The sequence below is a fragment of the Lissotriton vulgaris genome, chromosome 4_2 (assembly GCF_964263255.1).
Source record: "Lissotriton vulgaris chromosome 4_2, aLisVul1.2, whole genome shotgun sequence".
NCBI classification, from domain to species: Eukaryota; Metazoa; Chordata; class Amphibia; order Caudata; family Salamandridae; genus Lissotriton; species Lissotriton vulgaris.
In genome coordinates, this window is record NC_141692.1 from 6,284,057 (window position 1) to 6,307,001 (window position 22,945).

The 22,945-nt window shown below is 42.6% G+C and overlaps 2 protein-coding genes across 2 annotated transcripts in view; both read left to right on the top strand.

The window, feature by feature from the left end:
* LOC147718107 (multidrug and toxin extrusion protein 2-like) overlaps positions 1-22,945 on the top strand; it is a 464,065-nt gene that overhangs the window by 247,703 nt on the left and 193,417 nt on the right. The window contains exons 7-9 of the mRNA XM_086919190.1: positions 6,537-6,634; positions 20,466-20,563; positions 21,405-21,518. Coding sequence (XP_086775316.1) covers positions 6,537-6,634; positions 20,466-20,563; positions 21,405-21,518 — 310 coding nt within the window. The remainder of the gene's footprint in view (positions 1-6,536; positions 6,635-20,465; positions 20,564-21,404; positions 21,519-22,945) is intronic.
* LOC147718108 (uncharacterized) lies at positions 7,918-12,010 on the top strand. Its single transcript, XM_086919180.1, has 4 exons — positions 7,918-7,924; positions 8,590-8,701; positions 9,915-10,039; positions 11,604-12,010. The coding sequence occupies exons 1-4, from the start codon at positions 7,918-7,920 to the stop codon at positions 12,008-12,010; spliced, it is 651 nt and encodes a 216-aa protein (XP_086775306.1).

Sequence of the window (22,945 nt, forward strand, 5' to 3'; positions counted from 1 at the left end):
CACATAGACCATTAGTCAAGCGGCAGTGCATGCCCCCTGCCAACCAAACGCAAATCCACATACACCACCTGCAAAATGCAGGTTCACACACAGCCAGCCAAACACCAGTACACACAGACCATCAACCGAACTCCAGTTCAAACTCACATTCTCTCACACACACACCCCAGCACACTACCCACCCACACACACACACACCCACACACCCACACACACAGAAACCAATATCTAGTGGTTTTCTGCCCCGTAATGGGCAGCTGAGCCTCAAAGAATTGCTGAAATGCCCCAAAGGTGGCAGGTAGGCAGAAGCAGCCAAGCTGTCATTACCCAAATAAATAGGTGCAACCCTTGCCTAAGGGGTTGCCCTCTGACATGCCTATAAACATAGGTCTGGTCCCTTGTGGGCAGAAAGACTGGGCTATTTTTTAGGGGAGGGAGACATTGGCATCACCCATTACGGGCAGCCCACACCCATCTTTTTTTATATATCCCTAGTGGGCTTTCTGCCGCATTGGGGCAGATCAGGGGTAATAACCTGCATCTGTCCCTCAAGGTGGGCGGAAAGACTGTCCCTTTTTTGATTGGGGGTGGGGGCATTGGCATGTCCATTTTGGGCAGGCCAATCCCTAAATATTCAAAAACCTAAAATCCATGGTGCCTAGAGGGCTTTCTGGCTCCTCAGGGGACTGATCGGGGGCTAGTACCCTCACCTGCCCCCAGGGGGCAAAAAGGCTTCTGTTCTTATAATTGTGTGTGGCGGCATGACCTTGCTGATTGTGGACAGGACCCAACCCTCTTTTATAATAAAAATGAAATCACTGGTGTCTGGTGGGCGTTCTGCTTTCTGCACTGGGGGGCAGAACAGCAGAAAGAACCCCCATCTGCTCCCAGCGGGTCAGAAAGATTGTCCCTTTTGTTTTGCGAGGTGGGGACATTAGAATGATAGGAAACAAAATCCCTTGTGTCTACTGCGTCTAGTGTGTTTTCCGCTCCCCAAGGGCAGAAAGACTAAATAAGGCTAAATAATTATGGTGGGAGCAAAGACCCTTGCCCAAGGGGCCCCTCCCCACTCCCTGGTGTTTAGTGGTGGAACACTGCTTGGGGGTCTCCCTCCTGCAGCAATCCCCAAGCAGGGATATACTAGGGTAGGGTACCTCTCTCATTTTCCTCTGTGCTCGGGGGCTGAGATAGCCCAAGCAGCACATAGGCAGTGAAAATGAAATGAGCAGATTGGCTCATTCCACTTTCACTTTCCGTGTTGGGACGTCGGCATGCCACAAGCTCGGGGATGAGATACCCCCAGGTGCACGAAAGTGAAATGAGCCAGTTCGTGACATCAGGTGCCATACGCAGCGATCGCCACTACACAGAGAAAAAAAATGCCTCAGGCAGCTGGTGAAACGAAGGATAAAAAATGGAAATCCCTCTGCTTTTTGCAGCAGAGGGATTTCTAAATAGTGGGCCTTGAACATAACGGTTGCGTCCTTGGCACCCTTAGTAGCAAAAGGATCTATGGAGAGGAAATCTCTGGGTACAGACTGTTGCACCAAGGCAGAAGAAACTATGCACTTAACAAATATTTGGTGGCCCTTGTGAGTTAATTTTGAAAGGAGAATTTCCTTAGTGTAATAAGAGATTCCAGATTTTTGCAATGTTATGTTTAATAGTCTATGAACAAGTGTGATGGAGTAAACAACCTTGCTGCCAGCAATGTGACAAGCCATTCGTCTGTGGTTGTATTCTGAAAACATTAATTAAAAAGGAAGAACATCTCAAGTGCATCTAAGCTCTGGCTTCCAGACTTGCTGACCTATAATCTGCATACAATTCTGCATTGTGGGAATAACAACATATAAATAAACAATGCCACATCACAGACCCAGTAGTACACCTGGAACCTGGGACTGGCCCCAGCTTTACAGACAAAATACTGAGAATGTTTGTAAACTGGCTTTCGATCAATCAATCTTTCAATAATCTTATAAAGCTCAAACTACTCACACGTGAAGGTCTCGAGGCGCTTTGACTTGCAAATCTGCACCTGTTTACCATAGTCACTCTTTATGTTCAGATTTACTTCTGATTTTTTAAACTGGGCATTTAGGGTCACATTACTGTTGCTCTAACTGTTGATTATTCTTCATGTTCTGTATTGAAGCCTTGTAGCTCAAAAATACTTTGGGTGATCATAAAATTATCAAAGACCACTTCCAAAATTATGGTTCAAATGAAGATAAAGGAAGAGTTTAAGACTTCTACGACCGCATGCATCATTGCACCCGTTTGCAATTCCTAAATTGCGAAAATGAAGGAATCGCAATTTAGAAATCACAAACGGCAATGCATGAACAAATCGCATTTATTTTTGCGATTCAGTATTTTTCCTTAATTGCGATTCATAATTTGCGAATCGCAATTAAGGAAAACCCTCCCTATTGATTCCTATGGGCCAAAAGGCCCATAGGAATGAATGGGAAGGCATTGACATTTTGCGAATTTCAAATTGCGATTCGCAAAATGTGAATACAATTTCAAGGGTGAAGGGGGGGTCCAAAGAACCCCTCCCTGCACACTTGAAATGTAACTTTAAAAGCAATTTACACACACACATGCCCCAAGGGCATGTGTGTGTGTAAATTAAAACTTTCAGAAATGCAATTTGTGCATATTTGAAAGTTTTCGGTAAATTAGCATGAAGTTCAACTTCATGCTAATTTACCACTTCCAAATTGCAAATTTGCAGTTCAAAAATGATCATTCATTGCATTTAAGTAATATGAAATTGCGATTTCTTAAATGCAATCGAAATTTTAGAAATCACAACATGGTTGCGATTCCTCAAATTGCGAAATGCATGATGCATCCCAAATTAGTCAATTGCACTCTCAAACGGCCGAAAATTGCCATTCGCACCGTTTGCGAATGCAATTCACTTTGATGCATGTGGACGCTAATTTCAACATGGAGTGTCATTAGGGGTGCCTGTTTAATCCTGCTATCATATTGCAATTATCTTGAGAACACAGATACTCCGCATAGTCCAGGTAAAAATACTGCATCTAATTAGAGAGATATATGCAGGAATCAATGCAGAAATCCTGAATCCAGGATATTATGCCCCACTAGCCCACAAGTAGGAGTCATTCTGTCACCCTGGTGAAAGTGATGACGGTTGTAGCTCGGAGAAGTATATATACCAAAAATCGTCCAACTTTCAATAGTCTCTTTAAAGGCAGCCCATTGACAGCATGTTTGCTAGCCACACGTCTGCATGTTGTGCCAATCATATTTACTCAAAGTGAGGGATCATGAAGACTGTCATGATATTCAGTTTCATTTTGAACTTCTTGAGGGCATGGGGTGCAGCATTTAATGTAGTTTGATGCCATTTGCGATTTTGCACTTATCCTTTCCCCAAAAAATCTAGAACAATGTTTGGCTCTATGTCACTGGAAGATCAATCAACTACGTTCACACTTTACAGGGTCTCCTTGGTGAAATGCATGGTCCATTGCTAATAGATTAAGTGCTATGAATCACCAATTGATGTTGCAATCAGTCTGGGTATGTTATTTAAGTTGGCGATGTCATGACTCACTGGTAGGACTCACACAGACCTAATGAGTAATGGTTAACGCATTTCTAGCGGCCTTTAGTCCCTCGTAGAGTGGCAAGTATTTGATTATGCCAAGGGTGCAGATTGCATTTGTCTGATTTATTTCAGAATTGACTAAGATAACCACTGGTTGATAGTCATTCAATGTGCTTAGGGTGATATTGGTCTTGGAGGTGTCAAATTTTTAAGGCGACCTTCAAGGGGGTGCAAGGTCCAACTCATGTTTGGATGTACATACTGACAGTAGCAGTTGGCGCTGGGAGTGCTGCCGGGCGATGACATGGGGCGGGAGAGGGGCAGGGTGGAGGGTAGTAAACTACGGATTACGGCCAAATACAGGTAAGTATAACATGAAAATAAATAAAACAAATTGTGTTGTGTGCGCAATCAAATTAGTTTTATTTATTTTTGTGTTTATTTACCTGTATTTGGCCGTATTCCATGGTTTACTACCCCCCATCGTGCCCCTCCCGCACCCCATGTCACCACCCGGCCGCACTCCCACCACCAACCGCTACGGCATACTGAATACCAGTTATGGAAATAATGCATGACTATTGTATCCTAAATATCTTTTTGAAAATATCAAATCCATTAGGTATTGAATTTCTATTACAAACTTCAGCAAGGTGATCTTTTTGTAAACTGTACTTGGGGCACATTATCTATGTATACGGTCTTCAGACGTTGATATTCTGCTAACTTTTAAAAAATTACCACTTTTCTGCTTAACTCAAATGTGCCTTCCTACCTGTGTCCAGGGTTCACAAGATTATAATATGAGTGTGATGTGTATTCCTTCCAGACATAGGGAAAAAGGGCCTTGGGTGGTGAACAGGGTGTTTGTCTCATGAGCAGGATGTCCTGGGGGTTGAATTCGGCCCTTTCTCAGTTTGAAATGTTATCCTCAGCGCTATGTCTACCCCTTCACCCCTTTCTGACTTCTGAGGTCAGCCTGCCCTTACACTGACAAATGCTGCTCACAACTTGGCCAGTCTGCCTTTTTACACTCGAGACAGATTGGAGCCTAATCCAGGAAAGGGGAAAGGTTAGACAAATGGGGCATCCGCCACCACAGGCTGACACTGGGTATAAGAATGACAACTTCAGAACCTCTCTTCAGAACTTTACTGGACCTTTGGAAAATTCAGAAGCAGGACTGGCCTGCTGTCTCAAGAATGAAGAGTGGGCATGTTGGCCTTGAACCAAGAATTCCCCGAAGGGACTCCAAAGGCCAGTTACCCTGCTTGAGCTACAGGGGAACAACAAATTTCCAGGGGTGAACAGATAACTTCAAGTTAAGATTTGTGCTTTTTGATTCTGTTGTTACTTGAAACATTAATAATTTTGTTTCTCCTCATTGGATTGCTGCTATTTTTGGTGCATTTTATGTATTTGATTGTGCTCTATTTTTGTAATATGTTTTTTCTTGTGTTATGTTCTCACTTTATTTTTGTTTGTATGTTGCATAAATACTTTACACATTGCCCCTAAGTTACACCTGTCTGCTTGGTTGCCACACTACCCTAGGGTTAGACACAGGTTTATTTAGTAACTTTTGTGGTTCACTCTGACAAGGATTATGTTTGCTCCTTTGGAGGGGCTCTCACCCCCGTCAGCTAATAATCCCATGTCTAGCATTACACCTGTGGAGCAGGAATTGAGATGCTTCCAGATAAAATCTGTTGGTGTAGTCAACAAGTACCATGGTTGGTTGCACTTGTTGTGGGAATCCAAGATGAGGGAATGCCTTCCTAGGCTCCTTAGCATGTGGAGGGAGCATTACAATATTGATTCTCAATGAAGTGCCAGGGAAATGTTTCTGTCCATAGTAACTCAGAGGTTTCGGACACCTGACAGCTAAAGGCATTTCTCCTAATTACATCAGTCAGCTTACCTGTGTCCAGTGAAGGTAAATGTAAGCATATATAACTGAGAACAAGGAAATCGAAACTCAATCTGTGGATTACGAGTCGGTTTTGTATCGATCGTTTCTGAATTAATGAATTCATTTTTTACATACAAAGTCTGACTAATGCAAAAAATCCATGGTGAATTTGGATCCGTGTCTTTAGTATAGTAAGCACGATTTAAAGTTAGGTGGTAACAAGATGTTTCACTCTACAGAGGGAGATCTAACTCCTCTATGAATTTCTTGGAAGAATTTCCTCCTCAACACCTATTGAATGATGAGGAAATACAAACAGCACATTCTCTCGTAGAATGAGCTTTATTTCTGATAAGCGTTTCTTCTCTCTAACCACATCTTTTCACACATGTAGGGGCATATTACCAAGGGCCTTATCGCTGCTTTAGCGGCACCTTTTGCTGCTAAAGCAGGATTTTTTATATCCCCCTATCAGCAAGCTGTCGCTAACAGGCATTAGCAACAGCTTTCTGGCGATAGGGGCTGGTTTGGGTGCCGTTTTGCGTGTCAGCGACATTCATCGCTAATGACATGCAAAGTAGGCGTTCCCGACCTTTAGACCTAGTAAACAGCCGCTCACAGGCCTATCGCCTTTTAGCAAGGAGGCCCTAGCCCCAGTTAGTGGCATGAAAAGTCACGCTAACCGGGGTCATCGCCGTTTTTTTACACCTGCTATTTTCCTGACTTCACCATACCTAACATGGGGGGTGGATTATGCTGATGCGACCACAGGGTCGTATCAGCAAGGTTTCCCCCCTTCCCCATGCAACATCGCTGGTTTTGTTGAGATGTTGGCCCTTCCCTGCCACCATCGCTGGAATTTATATACCCATAGCGCTAATTGTTGCTACTACAGCGTTAGCGTGGTGATATATTCAAGTGATAGCTGGCGATGAAAATGTTCACACTGATCGCGCTTTGTGATACTTTTTCAGTTTCTTACTAATATGGCCCTCAATATGTTAACATATTTAATTGTCTTTTGTCTTCTAGGGAATTACTGTTCCTCAAATGTTCACGGCTGTTGCCTCTAATATCATTAACGCCATACTGCATTATGCCTTTATGATTGTGCTGGATTATGGTGTCATGTGAGTGCTACTTTATTTTATATGATTTAAAAAATAAGAGTCATCACAGTCTAGTTGGCTAAGAGGCATGTTTAGCTGCTTCTCCACTGTTTACTTACTACAAGACCTTAACTGAGAGGCTGCAATGTCTAATCATTTATCAGTAAATTCTTGCGATTAAATTCACGTCAATTTACACAATAATTTGAACTAATGGTTTTGAAAACAGACTAATTTTGCTGCAACAGGGAATTGAATGACTTTTTCGTTAAATTAACTGCGATCAAGACGTCATTGCTGTCTTTTGAGGAGCCTTGATGGTTTGCATCCTGCAGACAGTTTTCAATCCTGAAAATTTTCAATCCTTGTAGATAAACTTATTAGGGCATATTAGCAAGAGACTCGTTAAAATTATCGCGGTTTTAGCGGCAGGAAACTGCAGCTAAAACGGCGATAATGGGCTTGCTAATATTAAGTATGGGCGAAATGCACAAATTTGCGTTACACGAATTCGCGCAAAAGCAAATTCGCAATCCGCAAAATCCGCAAATTCGTGCAAATTTGCGGATGTTTTTTTTGCGTGTTCACTAGGCTTTTTGCGTGTTTGCGGGCCGCTTGCAGCGCATCGACCGCGAAGTTACCCATTACGGTCGTACATGGGCGCGGCCATCTTGTTCGCGTTGTATATTTCCGTTTCCGGTCGCTATTTGCATGCTGGCGTTGTGCGCGGGCTGAGATTATGTGTTCCCGGGCGTTTTTGCTTGCTCGCGGGGGAAATATAGCGCGAACTTACCCAAGCGGTCCTCAATGGGCTCAGCCATCTTGTTTTTCATTCATTGCTATGGTTCTGGGCATGCTTTTCCAATCCTCTGCTAATCTTTGCAATCCTTTGTTTCTTTTAACTTTTTAAAATCTTTTTTACTCATTATCTATCCCTCTCTTTTTCTACATCTATATTTTGTGTTTTTTTCTACTTTTGGTTACTTTTAAAGCTACCTTTTTAACTCTTTTCTTTACTTGTTCCCTTTTCTTTCCTATATTTTTATTTGCAGCTGTCCAGGACCGTGGCAAAGGGAGCCGGGAAGAGTAAGGGGAAGGGTCCCACACCCCGTACCCGGCTCCCATGCGGGTGCTTGAGGGGGGAAGCAGTTGTAGCCTGGGAAATTTTCAGCGCAGTGGAGGGGTCGGCACTGATGTTCTTCATTCAGTGCCACCTCCCCAAAACCGTTGCGGCAGGCCGCAGGCTCGGTGCCGGGTACGGGCTCTGGGAGCATTGCCAGCTATGGGGGAATGTGTGCCGGGCCATGTATCGTCAGTCTGGGGTCTGGCGCACTTCCAGCCAGGCGACGCACCGGTGGTCCGATGTCCTGGACCGGGAACACGGCCTGCTCGACCTGCTAGGCGTCGAGATCCCTGGGCTTGGTGAGTAGTAGAAGTTATTTAATCACTACTCTGTTTTCTCTTGCTCTATGTTATCATCTTGTAAATGTTTTTTTTTTCCGAAGAGCAAGAATGCTGCCGATTACATTGCAGGTAAATTATGTTTCAAAAGCTTCTGTGATTGCAGGTGCTGGCCTGCTCACTGACGGTGCTACTATGCTTACTTGTTTTCAATTTTGTGTTCATTTGGCCTGGGTGATGATTATGTATCAGTGTACTTTACAGAACTCCTGCCACTAAGAAGAGATAGTAGTGGTGATCATGACAGACTGTGTCTGTCACTTCGCGTGCTGCGGAGTGCTGCCTGCCAGTCCTAGTAGAACCTTTTTGTAGTTGGTTTAGTGAGTAACATAACTTTCCAAGTAGACGGTCCGCGAATCCAGCAATATCCTATTAGACCACATCAGATAGGTCAATATATTTAGTGCAATTGTTGTTTATTTCCCCAAAATAATTTGTTATTGTTTTTTTGAAGTGTTTGATGTGGTTGACAACAATCATCCATGTTTATGTCTTTCTTTCATGTTGTACATCAGCTTCCCCCAGTGGCCAGGGGACACAGGAGGAGGTAACGGCGCCGGCGGAGCAGGGACAACAGCAGGAAGGCCAGGATCAGTCCGGCGAGGGCTCCTCTGCTGGCCCCAGTAAGTTTTCCTGTTAATAATACTAATTATACTTTTCTATATTTAACAGCACCTGTATTTTTCCAAACGTTCCTCATTCTATTTTTTACTAAATCGTCTTTGATCTTCTTGTAGACTGTTTCTAAATTCTTATCCTGCCTCTAGTATGACTCCCTGTGGTACTACTAGATTATTATTATTCTGTCTGTGTTGCTAACTAAGCTTGCACAGTTGGCAAAAGGTATTAAACAAAACTCCCATTCTATTCAGCAATAGCTCTATGCACTGAGTGCAGTCCTCTGGGTTGTCCTTACTGTCTATTGAAGTCTTCTAAATGTTTATGCTTTGACAATTCCCAACAATAAAATGTCAATGGCCACCAAGAATAAGATACCAGTTTACTTTTTGAATGGATAGGAGGACAATCCATACTACTACTGTTGCAGGGACTATTTTGCACAAACAGAACTATGGACAAGATATAGGGCATTGGTTATGAATTATAATAGGCACAGTTAGACTTTCTACATACCTCAGTCATAACAGAAGTTGAAGCCCCAATCTCCTTACTGACTAGCTAGTGTGTCAGAGTCATTATTTTAGCTCCTGAATGCAGCGATGATTGATCCCAATGATTATACAACCCAGGACATAAGACTACGGATTCAGTGTCCTGACCTCTCTGAGCCACGGACTCATGCTTGCAAATTGAAAACCCTTTCGCTCACTCACTCATGACCAAAAACCACAGAGTCTATGTAAGTTTTAAAGCGTTATTAAAAGTAAAAACATTTATTAAAATCAACTTCATCATATAAGATAAACGGTGAAGGATTCAAATTTGAAAACTGGCTGATTTCACACATTAATTGTGGGAGAGCCCTCATCTGGTTGGAACTTCAAGTCTTCTTTGTGGGGATGAATTGTTGCTGACTCCAAGTGATGATGATTTGATCTTGCTCTTGTTCTTAGAAGGGAAGCTTCTGTCTGTTATCAGAAAAATGGTGCGTTTTAAAAAGCAAGCATTCATCAGTTGTGCTAAAAAGTGTAACAAGACGTGTAACGGCTAAGCATAAATAAAAAAAGCCTTCCCTGAAGAAAGGGAAATTTGTAGTTTCGATACTAGAGAGTCACAAATTATTAAATTTGTGTATGTAGTACTAGTAACATTTTTTCATTCCTAGAAAAAATAGGGAGTGGTGTATATGGCATCTAAGAATATGAAATGTATTTTCTAGCGGAACATCGGCACAACCATCCACCATTGCCGGGGCCAGCACAGAGGTGGGCACTCATGGGGCGGAGGCGGTGGAACAGCCATCAGGAACTGCTTTGAAGGAAGCCACGGTAGTGGTGGGCAGTGGTAAGCTATTATATTCCTTTCTTATTGAGATTGCAGACTGCAGAGTGTGCTCTCTGCACGGGTGTATATGTTGTACAATACAAGTACACTTTACTGTTAAGAAGACTTACAAATTTAGAAGTAAGTTTTTGTCAACCAGGTAGAAGACATTCACCCTTGACTTCGCATGAGCAATAGCATTAGCGGCAGGAGTTGACGAGTAACCAATGGCCTCCTCTAAATTTGACTTCAACTCAGCTGTGAAAGTTTTATCGAGAAGCCAAGTCAGATCAGAGATGAAGTTGATGGATGGGATGAACGAAAAGGGAAAGAAGGGTGTAAGGAAGGACAAGCAAGTTAAAAGTAATGACTGGCAAAGAATGATACTTGTTTTTGAATGCTGCCTGAGGTGGCTGGGAATATGATGCATGGCCGGTTGAAGGCTTAAGCAAGGATGGGTGGAAGGAGAAAGGGAAGAGGACTGCCTGGGTGGGTGAAACAGAAACTGTATGTGTGCGCAACATATCCTTTGGTTCAAATTCAAATGCAAGTCAAGCACGGATGCATGGCTGGCGGTTTCCAAAATAAAATAAAAAAGGTCGTTTTTCTGTGAGAAAAACTAAGGTTTCTTCAGTTGACGCATTAAGAAGAATGATTGACATTTACTTTGAATGGATGGATAACTGGATCATGGTACTCTCTTAATCATAGATAGCATAGGTGTATGCAGACAGAGTAGACAGTCACTGGATGAAGTAAGTATTACTTTGAAGAGCATTTAAAACCGCACCCGCACGTCAGTTCCAGTCTAGCAAAGGCGAGGAAAAGAAGATGTAATTTATCGGAATACTACCATGACTAGTAACAGTAGTTTGCAAGCACAGCATATATCCTGCCATTACGGGGACCCCTCACTACCTCTGTTAATAATTTTATTACAACTCTGTCATTCATGTGTGGCCTATCAGTGTTTACTCAAAAAAAAACAAGCATCCCATATGTAAGCAAATATCCTGTGAAGGGATAGATAATCATATTATTTATCTTCTTCATTTTCCTTTTCTAGTAGTGATTGGCACTGCAGGGTGAAAGTTAAATTAATCAAGCGCTGTGATGCCTCCGGGTAGCCATGCGCTATATAAATGCTTCTCACAATCAAAATCACAGTAGCCCTTGTAACAGAGTATGGCCAGTGCCACCCGTAATAGAAAAGTAAGAGCTTCACCACCTGCATGTACTAGAGTGGTACAGTACGCAATTCTGTGTCATTATGGCTTGCGTCTGTTTTTCTCAAGTGCAAGTTGACTGCGCTGGCATTATGCCGGCTTCCACAAGTTTATGTACCAATCTCGCTAAACGAGAGAAGAAGTAGACTGGTGTACTGTCTGAGTCTAATGTAGTGAGTCCATATAGTGCTAGTAGAATTCCTGAAACTCCCACTAATGTTAGAGCAGAGGCCGACGAAGTGGGAGGTTAGATAGATAGGTTATGTACTGTGCTTGCAAGTTGCTACTGCTATTGCTGAATTATTTTGTGTTAATCTTAAAGAGCATTGGTTACAGTATGTTTTTCTTTCTTCATATAGATGCTCCATCCAAACTAAAACGGAAGGAACTGGCTAGACCGGCCCGGCAAAGGAAGCTGGAGGCGATTGTCGCCGAATATCGGCGACTGGTGGACCAGGAAGAGGAGGACACACAGTCGACAACAACATCCACCACGACAGCTGCATCCTCCTCCACGCACCCTGGGTCAGCCAGTCAGCGCAAGCCTCCAGTGGTACGGAGCCGTGGTACCGCAGCCACCCGCCACCACCAAGCAGCCAAAAAATCAGCTGCCCCCCACAGCAGGTGCAAGGCACCCATCCACCGCCTAAACCTCAGGGTGTCCAACCTTGAGCAGGAGATGGAGAGAGTGAAAACCCTGCTCAAGAAGAACCTCTGCAGGGAGCAACAGGACCACCTGGACAAAGGACACCGCCAGTGGCAGTAGAGGAGGAAAGACTCTCCCTGGCCCATTTTTTTAAAGACTTTTGGGGGGGTGGGAATTGGGAGTTGGGCTTTTTGTACTTTGGGGACTTTTTATTTCACAGACATTCTTTGGAGTTAGGGAGGGTAGGGTGATTCGGGTATGGCGGGATAGTTTAATTTTGTTAGGGATAAAAATAATTATTTACTTTCAACTTAAACATAGCATACACGTTTTTACTGTTTTGTGGGGGAGGCATGGGGGGTAACTGTACGTTTGATTTCCTGAAATGTAACTGGCTGCTTGATTCAAATTGTCATCACCCAAATGTTTACAAAACAAAGTGCCACTCACAGAGTGAGTGAATTAAATTGTCCTACTACTTTACTAGTACTACTGTCAGTCTCTCATCTCTCCTCCTACTCCATTATTCTTCCTCCCCCCAAGCGCTTATCTTACCTGTGATTCGTGTTTGAGAATAGGGCTAGGCACAGGGCTGGCTCCATGGCAAATGGCGATGAAGGTTGGCAATCCTGGGCAGATGAAATGGCATCGTTGTGGTGGTAGTAGTGTTGGTACACAGTGGCAGTAGCAGCATATGACAAAAAAGAAATTAAAACCTTGAGTGGCCTGAGCGGAGCATTAGAACAGTATGATAGATAGCACAGTACACAAGAACAGTGCCACAATTTAGCCTAACAAATGCTAAAGTATTTAATTCAAATTATAACTACTAGTTGCGTGGAGTTTGGCTTTGGTTACTACAAGAAATATTACTGAAGGTGAAGGACACAGCAGCGTAATCATTCGCCACGTGCAGGAGGAGGATGTTCTTGATGATCAATCCAGTTGATGGCGCACATGAAAATCAGATTTGATATGCAAATAGTCATGGGTGGGTGTCAAGCTGAGTAAGAATATATCCTCTGATTCCTTCACCAGCCTTGAAATTAATTATGTTGCTTTGACCTTATCCCCCCAAGCAAGTGTGTGGAATTATTGTTGTCATTTAGTCACACCTCAATGAAAACCACAGAGCCCGGGGGAAGAGGGTTAGGGTTTGAAAATTGGTTGGGAATGGGGTTTATGGGGAAAGTTTTGTGGAGAGAGGAAAAAAAACACAGCATGGACAAATAACAAATAAAGATAAACAAATCTTTGGATATGAAGATATCAACAAATCTTTTAAGGGGCATAAAGGAAGTGCATGCAAGCTTTTTTGCTCACCGTGTGCCAGTGGCCTGATTCAAAGAGGGTGCACTACGTGTCGAAGCAGCTTTCTCAGAAGTTGCTACGATGGACACGCATCATCGCAGAATCCTCGATTGTTGAGTTTTACAGGTTTTGGGGGGACGCCAATTTGTGAAACACAACCTGTAAGATAAAAAGGACTCTATATTTGTTCATAGTTGCATACATAAAAGATGGTGGACATGAAGCATTTCTGTGATTATGAATGTTTGTTGTACATTCAGTGGAGTGTTGTAACTGTATTAATACAGGGCTGTGAAAGGTTTAAGTTGTAGTTTTTGGCACATGAAGGGCAGCTAATTTATATACGTATGTGGTCATTCAGGTACACTGTACAACTTGATGCTGAAAATCAGTGTTTGAGTCTCGGAGTTGCATGCACATCCTATAATTGTAGAGTAATGACGTAATGTACACGTGCCTGAAAATGTATTGTAAATATGGTGATCTGTGTCTGAGCAGAATCCCTGTAACTGGGTAAGTATTTACCCCTACCGGTGTGAAAGTGCTGTTTTGCCCACAGTGAGATGGTGCGGGGTTGAGGGGCCGATGAACTCGGCGATGAAAGTGTGTGCCTAAATTGTGAGCTGAGTGCTCTGTAGCATCCTGGCAGAAGTGAAGTATTTACCCTTACCGGTGTGAAAGTGCTGTTTTGCCTAGAGTGAGATGGTGTTGAGGTGAGGTATTGGTAAAGTCGGGAATGAAAGCGTGTGCTTAAACTGTGAGCTGAGTGCTGTAAACTAAGGTGCTGCGGGCGCTGTAGCATACTGGCCGATGTGAAGTATTTACCCCTACCAGAGTTAAAGTTCTGTTTTGCCCACTGTGAGATGGTGGTGAGGTGAGGTGCCGGTACTGTGAGCTGAGTGGTCTGTAGCATACTGGCCGATGTGAAGTATTTACCCCTACCAGAGTGAAAGTTCTGTTTTGCCCACTGTGAGATGGTGGTGAGGCGAGGTGCCGGTAAACCTGAGGATGAAAGCGTAGGCCTAAACTGTGAGCTAAGTGGTCTGTAGCATACTGGCAAAACCGAAGTATTTACCCTTACCGGTGTGAAAGTGCTGTTTTGTCTAGCGTGAGATGGTGCAGAGGTGAGGTACTGCTAAACTCGGGGATGAAACTGTGCGCCTAAACTGTGAGCTGAGTGTTGTAAACTGATGTGCTCTGGGCTGTGTAGCATGCTGGCTGTTGTAGCATATGTGTGTAGGTGGTGTTAGTATGCGTTTAGAGTATAGCGGGAGTGGGAAGCAACCTACTCACTGGTACCGGTTTGAAGACTCAGGGATGAAACTGTGAGTGAAAATTGTGAGTTTATTGTTGTAAAGTGATGTGCTGTGGGTTCTGTAGGATACTGGCCTTTGTAGCATACCTGTGTAAGTAGTGTTAGTATGCGTTTATACTATACAAGGAGTGGGAAGCAAACTACTCACCCCTACCGGTCTGCAGACTCGAATGAATTGTTTTAGGAAGCAGGAATAAAGAAATAATCGTGAAGAATATAATGCAGAATGTTGCAATGCCACAGAAGAAAAATGGTGAAATGAGGTGTGTCTAAGAAAGTGGCTGTGTGTAATAAAGGGATGTAGTTTGAAAACTATATAGAAAGTGTCTTTATTTAAGTGCCATAATTGGACCCACTGGTGCAAGAGCTAGGGCATCCAGCTGATGCAAAGTTGAACCACATCTGCTGTATTCAAACATAAGCTCCTGCATCAGTGAATTGCATATTACATGTTACAGTGGCATGTGACATAAGCAATAGCTATTACACTTGAATAACTCTATAAGGAAAATAACGGTAGGATACGATGACCGCATGTATCCTTTAAGAAAAGAAATAAATAAAAAAGAAATTTCAAAATATAATTGTCAAACTTTTTAGGTACCTTGGCAGTGCTTTTTTGTAACAGAAATTTATCAACAGTAGAATAGTTAGCAATCTGTTGTACAGTAGATTCAATGTGGTGCTTGTCAGAATTGGTACTAGTTCTATTCACATTGGAACTTTGAGGATGAATACAAGCATTGCACTTCTGAGAAGCACATTCGGTATCTTTGTAGTCAAACCATACATTATTATCTTCAGCTGTTTCACAAAAACATTCTTGTGTAGAGAGCTAAGGCATCGAGCTGAGACAAACTGCAACCGCTTCTGCTGTAGTCAAATCGAAGCTCCTGCATCAGTGAATCGCACATTATATGTTACAGTTCTATGTGACCAACACAATAGCTATTAGACATGAATAAATACATTGTATAATGAAAATAAAGGTAGTTTACGACTACCACACTGTGCCAACCAGTACCTAAACGAAGTCGTCTTTTTTCATTTTTATTGTGAGGTTCTGGGAAAAGGTTGACTTTGAGTAAAAATGTGTGAAAGGGCTTTGTGAATAACAGGGAGGCAGAGAGGCGTGTGCACAAAGAATAGACGTGGTTTCTAAATGGATGTCAGGTTTAGGCTAATTTAAGAAGTAAATAGCATATTTATATAGGCCATACATCACTGATCCCTTGTTAAAGCCGAGACGTAAGCAGCAATAATGAAGATAGAGTTCAAATGCCTGAGCATACTTAGAAAGTTGTTATATGAATGTAGTAGGATTGAGGTGTAATATAAAAAATTTAAAGGAAAAAGTAAAAAAAGATTAACGTGAGATTCCATTCCAGAAGTTCTTCAGTGGCTTGAGATGCATAATGTTCCAAGAGGCTATTGTTGCCATCCTCTGAGAAAAGTGAAGCAATCCAATTCATATATTCATAAAAGGGAGCCAATGGTGCTGCAAAGCAAAAATCCTGGATAATAGTTAAAGCCACAATAGCGAAGAAAAAACACAGTTGGATGGTGCTGGCCACGTACGAGAAAAGGGTGCCGCAACCCTACTTAGTCAATCATATAACCCCAGCCACTCAAAAAACACTATTAAGACTACGGCTAGGTTCTTACATTTTAAAAGACCAAATTCCTGCATGGAAGCAAACATGGCTGAACTCCGTCTGCAGACTATGTGGCAAAATGGAAGAAACATTGTTGCATATATTGTGCATTTGTCCAGCTTTGACAAACTTGAGACATTAATTTCTACTCCATATATTTCGTCTATTCAAATCAGAACATGCCGCCCAGCCGTCATGTTAGCATTGAACAGCTATCAGCTGCAGACAGCTTACTGAAAGTTTTCTTTTTCATCTTTTCGTTAGTTTGAACATTTTTTCTTTAATCATTTGTTTTTATGCAACAAAATTGTAAAGGTTTTAATTAACTATATACAATAAATTTATACTACTACAATTCATATCCTCAAATGGACAGTAATGTTCCTCGAATGTTGGAGCGGAATTTGAATTGGCAGGCAATCTGCGATGTTGTGAAAGGTCCCACATTGCAGGAGATCTTTTGCGGCTGCACAGAAATCCCATTATGTTGTGATTCCTTTTTGCATTGCATTCGCCATTTCTCCACTTTCAGAACAATCATGTTCATGGTTTTTCAAGATAATGCATTACCTGCTGAATATCGGGAGCGAATGTTGGGATGTTAGCAAGGCATACATTCATTTGCCAGTCAAATGGGCAAGTTTTGCAAGCAAACAATGGTTTTACGCATATTGCATAAGTGTAGTTACATGTTATGTTGTAGCTAGCTCCGATAATAGATAGAGGAAGGTAGCCGAAAAGTTTTTCCATTTTTTTACAGTATTGATGGAGCTTGGCGTAGAGGCATATTCTGTCGGACATAGTTGTTACCACAGAGACCGTGGCCATTTCTAGAAGTAGAATTGGTAGTAGGATGGCTGTAAAGAGAGCGAGAATTATCGGCACTGTTCCTGTTATTCCAGAGATGATCGAATGAATGTAGCCTGGTATTAAAGAAGAAAAGTTGGAAAGTGTGTTAGAAGGCCGTAGGAGACCATGTAAAAAAAGTGTGCCAGACCTTGAGCGTGACATGTGTTGAAAATTGTGTAACAATTCACAAAGTGTATTTGGTGGTTCGTATTTAAAAGGGAGTGTATTGTATTTGAAGTTCGTGGTATGCGCTTTAATTTGGTTTGTTTCTTGAAATCTGTTTTCAAACTAGGAATTGAAGACCAAGTTGAAGTTTGGAAGTTAGTTTGTGCGGGTGGGAATAGACATTGCTTGAAGAAGTTACTGTGTTTGAAACAGTAAGGACATGTGGTGTGCCAGCTCATATTCCATAGGAGTGCATGTTATTGAGAAGCAGATTACTGCTGTTAGAAAGCTGTGTGAATGCTGGTCTGATTGTGAGAGTTGGCGTTCTTTTAAGAAAGGACGCAAGGTTGGGGGCTGTAAGCTTGAAAGCGCTGTGTAGTTGGACATTCTTAGATAGTGGATGAAGCTGCCCAGTTACAGGGGCTCGTAAAGGACGCGTCAGCTTGATCACGTAATTATAAGGGGTTTCCGGGTCAGTCGGGGTGTGTTACTCCTTGGGGATGCAGAAGCGTTTTTCCGGAGAAACTGGGCAGCTTCATCCAATCTCCCCTACTCGCATTCACGAGCATACCAGCTCTTGCCCCGGAGGCAATAGAGGCTAATCATTATTAGGTTTCATTCCGTTGTCCTGATGATGATCCCCATGATTTCTTAGCGGGATTGAAACGCCGTCGACCTATATGTGCACCCTATACAGATTGTATAATATGTACTATGTATTTGTAAAGGTGCCTTTTGGATTTTCTGTTTCACTGCAATTCACGGAAACCCTCCTTCTTGCCCAATAGCCCTGTTTTCTTTCTTCTGTAAACAGTAGTTACCTGTATGTGTTTGGGTGCAGGCTTGTCCCCCACTACAGTGAATTGTTGAAAGAATCCTTTGTTTTATCTTTTTGATCTAGTACAGATTGCGACCTCTGTCCGGCTGGACATGTCAAAACCAATATAGATTAATTTTGTCTATATTCATTTCTCAGTTAATAAAGTGTGCATGGGACCACTGTTGTTTGAAATGATTATGTTCGCCGAGGTCCTGTGCTGACTCATTGGGGTTCCCTTGTTGTTAAAAACATTTAACTAATGCACATCATATAGATGATGGTGGGAAACCCCACCCATAAAAATGCGCGAAGGCAATTTTACCACAGAAAGGAAGCCTTTGATTGAAGATTCCTTTGATTGTACTTGGAAAAGATTGACACATGTGCCCATCCTTTTCACATGTGTAAAGATTGAATTACAGTTTCGAATTTCTCAATTCAAATTCAGAAAATGTCTCTATGGAGTTTAAGCATTTTTTGTTTTGTTTATAATAACGTTATAACATTTTGTGGAGCCACATTGCAATTCACTTTTTAAAAAAGGTATCCATTTAACCAAATCATAATAATAAAGCCAAGTTCCAGCCATATAAATATTAACACATTGAAAAGGTTCCCATTTATTTCCCCGAAAGCCTGCCTAGAATTTAATGTTAAAAAGATCACACATGTACAATTTCAAGGATTTAATTGACAGTTCCTGCTTTACCAATAGAAAACAATATCCCCTATTGCAACGATGCAGCCCCTCAGATATCCTAATGAGGTATTAACCTGATCCTAAAGTGATGGATTTTTTCTTTTGTCAGTGGATAGACCTAGCTCTAGAGAGACTTGAATCCTTGTCATGGTTGCATTGTCTAAATCAGTTGCCTAGAACGAGCAGCCCCTTATCTTAATAGGCTATCTGGACTGCCAAAATAGAAAAACCACCATACGTGTAATCAAAACTCGATAGGCTTCTTGCCACAGCATGTTTTAAAGATACATGTGGTCCCTAGCTAATGCGAGATCCAATTCAAGACCAACATTTTAATAGCTTTTAAAAGCCTTTAACCAGGCATCCCTGAGCTTCATGATCCTAAAACATAGAGCTTAGGGGTCCATTAGGATGGCGGGAGAACTTTGTCCGCCCCCCATCTAATCTTGAAATTGGACCGCCCGCCATAAGGGCGGGCATCCCGTGGAGGCCATTAGGATGCACCCGCCACAGTGGCGGGCGCATCCTGCATTCCTGACATTGTTGCAGGCGGTGCACTCACCACTGCCGCCACAATGCCAGGAAGGCATGTTGTGCACTTCCATGCACAACATGGCAGGCACTGTGCGGTGCCTGCCATGTTGTGCATTGAACTGGTACCCCCCATGTGCACCACCCACCCCCCAGAGTCCCTGGGGGCCCGCAATGGCCCCGGCAGGCAGACTCTGCATGCCTTTCCACGGCGGCATTGCCGCCACGGAAAGGCATGTCCCAGCACACATGATAATATGGATGGCTGTGTCTAACAGACACCACCACCATATTAAACCCCTTTCCGCTCGGTCGACTTTTCGACCGGGCAGAAAAGCGGCGGACGTTCTTTATGTCTGCTGTTGACCCCCCCAGCCACTGTAATTTGGCGGAGGTCTTTGCTGGGAGGATGGTGGGCGGATCGCCCCCGCCAACCCGGCGGAGGGCGATCTGCCCACCATCCTAATGGGACCCCTAGTGTTTGTCCAGTTGATCAGTAGGTTGTTTAACCTGAGATATATCCATCGAGGAAATTCAGCCCCCACTCGAATCTAAAAGGAGTTTTATCCAGACTCAGCACATCATCTTCTTAAAATAAAGAGGCTACATATTTGGCACTCAACTTGGAGAAATGCTTGTGCATCCCTCCTTTGCCAGGTTTAATATATAAATACTAACTTGGAAGAGGGTGAGGACACAGCCTTGCCTGCCACAATGGTGACTGCTATTCCGATCTCTGTCCAGACCCCTGTTGCAGTTAAACCAGATAATAGCCCACCTTCCATCTTGTAACATTAAGTGCAATTACCTGGGGAAAGACAATTATACGCTTACACCAACAAATTACTATTTTCTGGGGAAATACATTGATTTCTTGTATTGCAAATATTTGATCAGCAGAAATGTTTGTAAATAGGTGACATTTTTTCATCAAATTTAAGAAGTGGGAGGAGATTAAAGATAGTTTGCACCTACCTCCAATTAATGTCAGCTCCTACTGCACTCATCTTCAGTAATGAAAGGCAAATATGTATAGCTGTCCAGTGATAGTTCCAATGCTGATCTAACAGTTGATTCTCAAGGAAGCAAACAAGTAGAAAAGATACATCTGAATCTGGTTATGCAGCTGCCTGTTTTTTGGACATGTGTATTGATATAATAACTCACCTTCAATCAATAATCTCATCTCTGCTCCTGTGAACCTTCCTCACCCCTTTCTCTTCTCTCAGGGGAGCTGCCTTGGCAGTCAATATTGCTCGTATTTCCCAGATCATCATGGTTTTCATCTATATCTGGATAAAGAAGCTGCACGTTGAGGCCTGGGGAGGTACTGTATAGTTCACTTGGGGACACATTGTGGCTAGCTATACCGGGCTCATCAGTGATTGTTTGTGATTGCTAGGAACATGGGTGTTGAAGGCAGTGTGCATTTTAATACATTGATACATTGATTAAAAAACAGTATATTACTTTATGTTTCAAGGCGACAGTCCTGCATAAGTACTCGAGGCCCCTTCCATTGGGTTAAGTGCCAGTTTCACCTTTGTGGCACTTTCTGTAATATCGTCCCAAGGGGTCATACTTTCTAAAATAGCACAGCACCCCTGTCTGTTACAGGCACACCTTTAATGGGGGGCACCAGGCACAGACTAGGATAGTGTACCATATTACATAAATAAACAATGTGGGAATCCCCATTCAGAATTACATTTACCTCTGTACTGGGGACCCTGCAACAGTGAAAGCCAGGCCTGCAGTAGAAAAATCATGTCCATCTTTCAATGCAGCAAAACCTCCGACAAAAGGAGAAGTGAGAATGGGTGTGTGCGCAGGTGGGTGTGGTGTGAGACTATCCATGCCTGTTAAAAGGTTCCTGTGGGGAGCACATTTACTCTACACATGTTCATAAGTGCTCTACAAACTCAACTTGAATCATGTTCTAAATGAAACACTCCTAGATGAATGTTTTGCCTGTTTCTGACCAGCTAGGTGCAGAGAAAAATCTGCCTAGGAGCTATGCTTCACTATTAACTATCATCATATTTTATAGTGTAACTTCAGTACAAAGTCTACGTTATACACTGAACTAATCATTTTTGATACTACCTTAAACCATCTTGGGAATTAGTAGTGAATGAACAACAATTTTTATTTTTCTGCCCTCACAGGCTGGTCTTGGGAATGCCTTCAGAACTGGGGCCCAATCACTACATTGGCTGTTCCCAGCATTCTTACAGTGTGTTTTGAATGGAGCATCTACGAAATTGGGACTGTACTTACAGGTGAAAAAAACTACTTTAATGATTTTAACTGTTCTATAATTTTCATTTTGCGCATTTTTTTCTAGTGTGTACTCTTATATTTGCCCATGGAAACACAGTTAAGCTCCCTTCCTTCAGAAGCAGATTAGCTTACATTTCAAAAAGGTAGGTATATATGTGGAGGAGTCAGTCACACTCTCAGAGGATGACTTTGCCACACATAGAGAAGCACTAACAATCAACACATGCGGTGGTGATGCTTGCTTGATGAATTGGTAGGCACACCAACTTTGATCTCATGCTCGGTCGGCATGGAAAAAACACTTTACTGCCCAAAATACCCACAGAAAGGACTCAATCTTGATAGTGCATGGCTTGTCCAACATTCAGTTATGACTCAATCCTTACAGATAGTTACTGCAATCTGTTCTAAAGTATTGGAAGGGAGGGTGGGATCTGATTTAGAAATGTCACCAACCTACTGAGGACAGGGTCAGTCAGGCCAGGTGTATGTAAAAGAAGGGCATTCAGTCTGACCACTGCCAGTGAAAACGTGAGCCTTCTAACTCTGCCTCCGCCGCCCAACTTATATTTCCAACCACTAACACTTTCAGGCCAGCTGTAAGCTCCTGTATTCTAAAATCACCACTGACAGCTAGGTGTAAACTCTTGTCTGCAGCTGAGATGAAACCTCATGTCATCAAATACAGCCAACATTTCCACGGTTGTAAATGACAGCCCGCTAATACACCTACTACTTGCTTAGGTAGGGCGCGCTTCTGTGTTCTTGCCATTCAGTAAATCAGTGCCTATTCTAGGCATGCTCTGTGTTATCTGACATGGCCACTGTTAACCTAGATGTATCTATGTTATCTAAAACATAACAGCTACACATCTAGGTGTAATACTTACCTCTGAACTGTTGCTACTTGTCTTTAGAACTGAGTATAAACACTGGACCTCTACAATGTCAGCTACGTTATAAAAACCTATTCCTTAAGATTGCCAACTCCTGTATAGTTTCAGTCAAAACGAGAACAAACACATTTTCTGTAATATGACTGCTTCAAACTTAGGCGTCAGTGCAGTAACAAGGCAGGGTCGTTAGGTCTTTTGAGCGGATGCAGAGCACAGGCTATTCAGTTGTAAGTAGGTCTCTGCTCAGTTCCGCCCCCTTCCCATCCTGCTAGCAGAATGCCCATTGAGGCACACCTGCTCCTTTTATTGTATGACTGTCTGGGAGGAAATCACAAAGTTTAACTGTCAGCTATATTCAGTCATGTAAACCAGGAAAAGACCAAGGGCATAAACCTGCCAACTTTTTATCAGACCCATTTAATTGCAATAGAAATACGAAATTAACTTGAAAGAGGGTTTAACATTACTATTTCATAGTTACCCAATATGATATGACCACCTGCTCCCAATTAACAATTTCAGCTTATTAA